This window comes from Ursus arctos, unplaced genomic scaffold (assembly GCF_023065955.2).
Source record: "Ursus arctos isolate Adak ecotype North America unplaced genomic scaffold, UrsArc2.0 scaffold_4, whole genome shotgun sequence".
NCBI classification, from domain to species: domain Eukaryota; kingdom Metazoa; phylum Chordata; class Mammalia; order Carnivora; family Ursidae; genus Ursus; species Ursus arctos.
The window spans coordinates 2,706,078-2,714,843 of record NW_026623056.1 but is presented as its reverse complement, the minus strand read 5'-3'; the positions used below and the strand labels follow the sequence as shown (position 1 = coordinate 2,714,843).

Genomic DNA, 8,766 nt, shown 5'->3' with positions numbered 1-8,766 from the left:
CCCGCACTGCCTCCCCGAAGGGAGGGAGCGGCGGCTCGGACGGGCCCAATGAGCGGGGAGCCCGAGTGGGACTTCCTCCCGGAATCCCGTTGGCCAGAATAGCGGGGCCGTGGGTGACACGTAAGTTGGGTGGGAGGCGGCGGCGGCCAAGGTTCGGCAGCCCCGTCAGTGACACCGGCCCGCCATCCCCCAAACCCGGCCGCGCCGGCCGGCCCCCGCCCGTCCACCTACCCCGGCGGGCCGCGCGCGAAGGCGCCGCCTGGAGCCGGGACCCTTTGTTGGGCGCGCACCCCCTCCTTCTGGTGGCAACAAAGTCGCGCAGTGGGAGCCGCCGCGAGGGGGCGGGGAGCGGCCGGGGCGGGACTCCAAGCGCCGCCGGGGGCAGCCGAGCCAAAAAGTGGGGAGGAGGAAAAAAGGCAGGCGGCGTCTGGGGACCGGCGCGGGCACAGTTCGCTCGGAAGTATGCGGAGGGCCCCCTCTCGGGCCCGGGCACTCGCGGAGAGCCAGCCTCGCAAAAGTTTGGCGGCCGCTGCCCAGGCGGCGTCGATGGCTGCGCGCCCCGTGGCGCGCGGGGGCTGAGCGGGCGCCACTTCCCTTCGGGCCCCGCTTTTGTGTCTCGCGTCTCCTCCTCATGCTGCGTCCGGCCACCTCCTGCGGCGGCCGCTGCTGAGGCGCTCGCTCCGGCATAGGGGAAGAAGGGACGGCGGCGGCGGGGGCGGCCGCGGCGCGGGGTCCAGGCGGGACTATGGGAAACGGGATGTGCTCCCGAAAGCAAAAGCGGATTTTCCAGACGCTGCTGCTGCTGACCGTGGTGTTCGGCTTTCTCTACGGCGCGATGCTCTACTACGAGCTGCAGACGCAGCTGCGGAAAGCCGAGGCGGTGTCGCTCAAGTACCAGCAGCACCAGGAGTCCCTTTCCGCCCAGTTACAAGGTACGGTTAACGGGACGCGCGCGGCCGGTGGCCAACTTCGCCCCGCGCCTCCCGCCCCGACTGGAAAAGTGGCTTTGCTGAGACGTTGGTACTGCGGGTGCCTCCTCTGACCGTCACGGACATCAGAGGCGAGCCCTGCAGGGCCACCGGGTCCCCGAAGCGTCAAGGGAGATGACATCCCCTCCTCCCACTTCCTCCGGCGGTTACGTTTGAAATTGGTGGCACCAGCCGCGGGTCCGCTGGACGTTGGGTGGGCCGGCGGCCGCTGAGAGCTTTACCCCAGCGCTTGTCAATGGCCCAGCTGTAGTCTGGGCAGGCCGACCAGTAGCCCTTACCCCGTTTCTGCCAGCCCATCCCGGAGGGGCATGGTCTCGGTTGCTGGGTATTCGCTTTGCAGTTGACTTTGCCAAGAAATGGAGAGTTTGGCAGTGATTTCTCAAACTATGCTGTTTTTTAAGGGAAATTTAGCCTTGACCTAGCTGCCCAAACTAATGGCCCAGTCGAATGGAACCTAGACCTGCTAGTTTCTGTTAACTTAATAGGGTGACTTTAGAGATGTTGGGAGTGTTGGAAAAGTCCACACTACTACTGTTCACCATCCTGCAGGTATCTTTTTTGGGGAAAAAAAAGTTTGTCTTCCTGAGGAGCTTTTAGTTTATTACGGAGGTAAGGGTGTATGTGTGTTGTGTATTTTGCAGTTAGCCTTGAGAAGTCCAAGAGGAGAAACACAGTTTTTCATTCTATCAGATACAGTGAACCCAACTTGAGCAAGACCTGCAGAAAGATTTAAAGTTCCTGTCCTTCTATTTTAGATCTCATTTAATGTAAATTTCAGAAACGTAAATGATGCGTGATTGCAAAGTAAGCACCCTGTGGTCTTAAGAGCACAGTCATCCTATACATATTTTTTGAAAGCTTTTACTTGTACTTGTGTCTAGTTTTCAACACTTATGCAGTCCTCTCCCCAACCAAAAAAACAGTACTAGAAAGCTGTGAGTAGTGAAATGTTGACAGTCTTTGCTGATAATGCAAATAGAGCTTATTTCATATTACTGGGAAGATACAAGCTGGATGCATGTTTGTGTCAGTGTATGTGTATACAAATAGAAAACAGATGCCTTTTCGTTGGTTCAGCTATTTTGAGTGTTTTCTAGTAAAAAAAAATTAAAATGAGAGAAAATGACATGCGGCTGATTGCTTGGTCTTATTTTCTCTTCCCAACTTAGAAGAAAGGGAAGTATTTTTAGCTTATTGAAGCTGCATAGCCACAGGCAGTGAAAATATGTGAGCTGGGTTTGGTTCAAAAGGAAAACCTGTTTGGATACAGACTTAGATTAAGAAAATTTTTCTTTAAACTTGCTGAAATTTACCCATGACTTATTGTTGCTATACGAATTCTGGATATTTATGTATTTACTTATTTACTTAGAAGACATTCGTGGTTTCCCTATGAAGTTCAGTACAGTTAGACAAAGGGGAAAATTTGCCATCTAATAGTACTACAAGGGCAGAACTGGGTTTTCACACATGTGGCTGGAAGGGGCGTGTATGGTGGATTATATGAGATTAGTGCCTTGGTGTCTGAGTTTAGGAGACCCATGCAAACAGACACCGTCCAGTTCACCAATACATCCTCAGCACTGTACAGTGCCTGACACTCATGAGGGAATCAATATATATGTATTCAGTCAACAAACAGCTGTTATCTTGAACTGTGGTGAGAAAATTAATCCTAGCACTTTTGTCTGCTTTCTCAGGCTTTGCTTCCCTGTCTCTGCTTTTTGAAACAAAACGAAACAAAACAACAAAATATTTTGCCCAAGTAGAGGTTTTGCCTCAGGAGCCAATGCTGGAACTGATTGACTGAGGCCCTGATTTCTGAGTCATGGCCTGTATTTGCAGTATTTCATTTTGAAAATCAATCTCAATTTCTTTTCTTCTTTTATTTGCTTTCTTTTGGTGGTGGTAGTGGGGGAGAGTGGTGGTAAGTGGTAATACAAGGCCATTAAAATGTACAACATTTGTTTTGTAGCAGGAGATGAAAAAATGTAGCTAGTTTGAGTGGCCTTAAAGTCCGTTTCTTAATGTATTTTGCCATTTCCTCTTGAATTGTGGTGCTGCAACAATTATAATATGGTTATACATGAAGAATTCTTTCCTAAGCAGACAACAGTTTCTTTTTTTTTAATGGATTCACGATTAATTTCTATAGCATTTATTTTGGCTTTCACATCTGCAGGCCATTTAATGAAGATTCTTCTGATGGTACGCAGCTTTTGCTCCCCTTTGCCAATGACAAATGACATTTTCCTCAGCAGCACTATGTTGTACCACCTGCACAGATTTGTTTCGAGGGCATTAGGCTCTCCATTCTTAGGACTTGTTTAGTTAAGTGAGATCTATTGACCTGGCTTGGATTAAGATCAGAGTTAATTATGAATGGCCTCTTTAAAAAAAAAAAAATCTAGGACTCTTCAAATGTTTAAGTAGTTTGGCCCCGTAATCTGAAGGTATGCATTTGTTAAGTGAGCATATTTAGGTCATCTTCAGTTTAAGAATGGTTGTACTCCAGAGATTATTTTAGAAGTAGGTTATGTCTAACTCCAAGGGCCTTTTGTAGTAGACCCGTTCCATAAATAGGAGACAGTGAGGGGTGACCTGAGGAACGTTCTAAGACTAAGCAGCCCCCTCTCCAGTAAAAACAAATGTCTGTGTCTGCCAGACAGTATATCTGTTTACTTCTCTCCCACTTCTGCTGCACGTTAATTATACAGAGCAGTGGGGCAGAGGTGACATCTTGGTGGCAGAGGCAGTAGTTACAACCTTTGACCAGCCCAGTGTTTACTTAACCTCTTAAATTTTTTTGAAACTGCCTTCAGGTGGGTCATGCCCCATTCTCTGTGTCTACACACCGTGGTTCTTAGCTCCGACTGCCCATTAGAATCACGTGGGCAGCTCCCAAACCAACTCAGTCACAGCCTATGGGGGTGAAACCCACAATGTGTCCTCCCCAGGTGATTACAGTATGCAGCCCAGGGTGAGAACTACAGCCCTGTGATCTTAAGCCACTTCACAAATTTACTTTGTTTGGCCGTAAAGACATCGAAGGGTTTTGTTGTTGCTTTTACCCCAGCATGTGATTCAAATTCTAGTCCTGCAACTTTCCGGGTGAACTTGGTCCTCATTTTTCTTTTCTATACAATGGAGATTAGAATGATCTATTTCATAGGGATAATGTGAGGATAAAATAATGAATACCTATGAAGCTCCTAGCACATACCTGGCACATAGTAGGTACTGCTCATTAAAGATGATCTGTTATTATCATCATGGTCCCTGTTTGAGGTGAGGTATTTCACGTCTTTCTCTTCCCAGGTTTGTTATGGGTAAAAGTCTTAAAATTGACAAAATTTTTTTTATAATTGGCTACCTCCTTTTATTGTACCTGATTGAACATCAAAGGAAACAGGTGAATGGACATAAATCCAAGTACTTTCCTCTGGAGAAGGGACCTTCACTGACAGTTTAAACTTAAAATATTAAAGTAGGATTACTGATTAACTCTCTTCTGTGTCATATCAGATAAGAAGAGGGTGTAACTTCTAGTGGTAGGCAATAACTTTGTGTAATAGGATCTGGAATAGAGATAGAACTGTTCAAATTTTTTAAAAGTAGGGACAAATAGCCCCTCATTCCTGAAACACTGCATTACATTTTTGCAGTGCTTTTGGTCTTTCCAGTGATGGCCAGAAACCATTAAGAAAACGTTTATAAACAATTGTTGGAGAGGATGTGGAGAAAGGGGATCCCTCCTACATTGTTGGTGGGAATGCAAGTTGGTACAGCCACTCTGGAAAACAGTGTGGAGGTCCCTTAAAAAGTTAAAAATTGAGCTACCCTATGACCCAGCCATTGCACTACTGGGTATTTACCCCAAAAATACGGATGTAGTGAAGAGAAGGGCCATATGCACCCCAATGATCATAGCAGCATTGTCCACAATAGCTAAATCGTGGAAGGAGCCGAGATGCCCTGCAACAGATGACTGGATTAAGAAGTTGTGGTCCATATATACAATGGAATATTACTCAGCAATCAGAAAGAATGAGTTCTCAACATTTGCTACAACATGGACGGCACTGGAGGAGATAATGCTTAGTGAAATAAGTCAAGCAGAGAAAGACAACTATCATATGATTTCTCTCATCTATGGAACATAAGAACTAGAATGATCAGTAGGGGAAGAAAGGGATAAAGGAAGGGGGGGTAATCAGAAGGGGGAATGAAACATGAAAGACTATGGACTATGAGAAACAAACTGAGGGCTACAGAGGGGAGGGGGGTGGGGGAATGGGATAGACCGGTGATGGGTAGTAAGGAGGGCACATATTGCATGGTGCACTGGGTGTTATACACAACTAATGAATCATCGAGCCTTACATCGAAAACCGGGGATGTACTGTATGGTGACTAACATAATATAATAAAAAATCATTATTAATTAAAAAAAAAAAAAAAGAAAACGTTTATATAATGTTTCCTCCGCTCCTGTTCCAGATAAGTTTATTACAACTATTTAGTAGGCACCTGGGTGGCTCAGTCGGTTAAGCATCTGCCTTGGGCTGGAGTCATGATCCCAGGGTCCTGGACTCATACTGTTATTTAAGTTAGTTGTCCCTTGCATTGTGTTCTCCTAACACAGGATGGCACGCTAGCCTGAGCATGAACATATCACATTGGAACTGGCAACTCGTTATTTTCAGCCTACCCTGAATCTGCTTAAAAAAGAATAAAAGTCTCCTTCAGCTCAGGGCCAGGCTTTCCTTCATCTCCAGTGCCTGGCACATAGTAGGCGCTCAGTAGAGAGTCGGTCTATACCTTTGTGGTATTTTCTGTCTGCTTATGAATGTGGTTCTATGCAGTGGGCAGTGAAGTGTAGTGGATGCAGGCTGCGGAGTGAGAGCACTTGGGCTGCAAGCCTGGCTATCTTTTTTTTTTACCGGCTGTGTGATGTTGGGCAAGTTACTTTTTTGCGACTCCCTTTTATCATATGTAATAATCAGAATAATAATGCTTATAATAGGTTGTCATGAGGATTGATCATGTTAGCTGGCATACAATGCTTCTAAGTATAAGGCTTACATTTTGGACCGTACAACAGAGTGGTTCACAGAACTCAGTGATTTAGAACCACGAGTGTGGGCTGTCTGTGGTTAGGTATACTCATCTTCAAGTGCAAAGTTAGGCCTTATAAACATCAGTTAGATACTGCTCATTAGATGAACATTTTCATTTAAAAAAAATAGAACAGAATTAAATACTCTTTCAGTTCAGTAGTTTTTATTTATATGTAAATCCCTGCCTTTAAAATGCATTCCCTGAATAAAAGATGAAAGCTTCTAGGTACTTTGTGAAAATCTGACTCAATTAAGCATTCTGTTAAATATATATGATTTGCACAAATTTGTATGATTCTCCATATTGTGTCTGCTTTAGTCATCCCTGTAAATTAGAACATATGCCCATTTTGGTTGACCACATAAGAGAATTTCTCATTTGTGAGCCTTCAGTTTAAGTCCCAGATAAATTGGAAGCCTTGCCTTGACTTTATATTCTTCTGCCTTTCCAAGGACAGTTTCTTATAGGGCTGGGGCACCAGACAGGTTTCAGCGACTTAACGAATGGACTTGGAGTTGGTGAACTGATACGCAACCAATTTGAGAGAAACTAAAAGAAGGAAATAGGGAACAGGGGACTGCTATCAGTTTATGACTTTTCAAAGCATTGAGGAATATTCTTGTTCACATGTTTATGTCTAAAAAAAGAGAAACAGGGACTAGGGAAAGGAGATTGGTTTTGGCATCGAATACTGTTTAAGTACAGCTCTGGTGTTCACAGGTAGAGACCTTGAACAGGCAAGTAACACCTCTGGACTTCAGTTTCTTCATGTTGAAATGAGGATAACAATGTCTATTTTGCACACTTGTATAGATTGTAAATCATACATCCAAAATGACTAGCACGGGTCCTGGAGCGCATTACTACTGCATTTATTAGGTGACCAGGACTACTCTTGCTGGACTGGCATTGAGCTGCTTTTTATTTTGCTGGCTGTTTACTGCATCTAGTAGGCAATAGTGTTGCTAGTTGTGGCCTAAATGTGGCTCTTTTCAGAGCTAAGTGCCAACTTGGCTGAAACTTTTATCTAAGACATTCTCACTCTGTTTTTCTACTGTACTGACCCTTTCTTTTTCTTTTTCTTTCTCTTTTCCTTTTTCTTTTTCTTCTTCTTTTCTTTTAGAGAGAAAAGGCCTGCGTACGCTTAGGTGGTATTAACTGAGAGTTGCTGTTTTTCATTTTGACAAATAAGTGTTTTTATTTTATCATTGAGGACAAAATGTTTTTGCTACTTTTGCCAGTCAATGCTTTGTGGATTTTGTAGCTTTGGAAGTAAAAGTTATATATAATACAACTTTATTATAAAAGAGGAGTGGCAAACTATTTTTTCCTTTCAAGCCACTGTTACTTAAAGTGAATGTATTTTGATAGAATTTTAAAAATTAATTTGATGAAATTAAAGTATTTTAAATACATAACATTTGTTGAATGTCTACCGGGTTCAGGTGCCATGTTAAGCATGTTACGTGCGTTTTTTCTTGTAATAGTGACATAAGCACGTTAATGTGAGTGAGCAATCTGAGGCTCAGAGGGGTTAATTAACTTGCTAGTGTCAAGGTCAAATCTAAGGAAACGGAGCTTAGAACCCTAATGTAACTTCCCAGCTGTGTTCTTTCCGCAGCACTCCATTGCCCTCAGAATTATTTTAGTGCGTCTCGTGACAATATTGATGGTTTTGAGAAAGTAGGTTAGGTGGGTCATATGAAGAGTCAAGATAAAATTTAGAATCAGGGGTAACAGGATGATTATTTGATGCAGCATTTCCAGAGTATAGGACATTTGCTGCTGTTACAAAAGGTAATTTTGGTTGATACGGAGTTGATTTTAGGTGGTGTGCAAATGCTGCATTAAATAACATTGAATCATATAATAAAAACCTTAAGGCCCTTTGAATTCCCTTTCAGCGTTTTCTTGACAAATCAAGGAGAACCTCTTAGTCTGATGCTAGAATCTCTGTCTTAGATGTAGTTACTCATTTGTTTTTCTCAGAGAACTGAATAAGGGCAGCCACCAGTTTGATAGCTAGAATTTAATAATTGTTTGTTGTTTTATTGCATTTAAAGTTTACAGTCACTATATCCATTAATAGCATGTAAATCATATTTTCCATTTACAAGGTGGGAGTGTAAAGGGTGTTTTTAAGAAGCTGATTTTAGGGGAAAAAGTGAAATTTGGCAGCACGCGGTACCTGGGCCGGTGTCGCACGCGTAAGGTGAGAAGTCGTGTCTGAGCACCTGCCTGTCTGTACTTCAGCAGTGCATTAACTGAATGACTCTGCTGCAGCCATTGAATCCTCCAGTTAAAGAAACAATCCTGAAACGGATGAATCATGTATCATGTATCTCAAGTCCACATATGCTGACTTCCAATACAACAGAGCATTCCTCCGCTGTCTCTGGAGACCAGCACCCTCTTCTCAGCAGCAGCAGAAATGCGTGCTGCTATTTTTAAACAATGCTGTGTATTTCTGAATGGCATATTTGTGTTCTTTGTTTTTATTGGCCAGGGAGTGCTTATTCAGAGGACATGCCAGTCATTGCCCTTCACTAATAAACCTCACTAATAGGCTCATAGCCTGGAGGGATGTGGGCATGAAATAAATTGCTCTTTAAAACAGTATGACATTTTTAAAAATATTGCCTTAACTATTTTTTCA

General features: G+C 43.7%; 1 protein-coding gene across 11 annotated transcripts in view; it reads left to right on the top strand.

Moving 5' to 3' along the window:
- Positions 1-100: 100 nt before the first annotated feature.
- The window catches only part of GOLIM4 (golgi integral membrane protein 4), a 75,987-nt gene continuing 67,321 nt past the window's right edge, over positions 101-8,766 (top strand). For 4 of the 11 annotated variants that reach the window (XM_048214898.2, XM_048214897.2, XM_026499088.4 and 1 more), the window contains exon 1: positions 102-932. In XM_048214898.2, coding sequence (XP_048070855.1) covers positions 746-932 — 187 coding nt within the window. In that variant the 5' untranslated portion in view covers positions 102-745. Of the gene's footprint in view, positions 933-8,766 lie in introns of all 11 variants that reach the window. The other 7 variants (XM_057306548.1, XM_057306547.1, XM_057306546.1 and 4 more) reach the window with 3 other exon arrangements.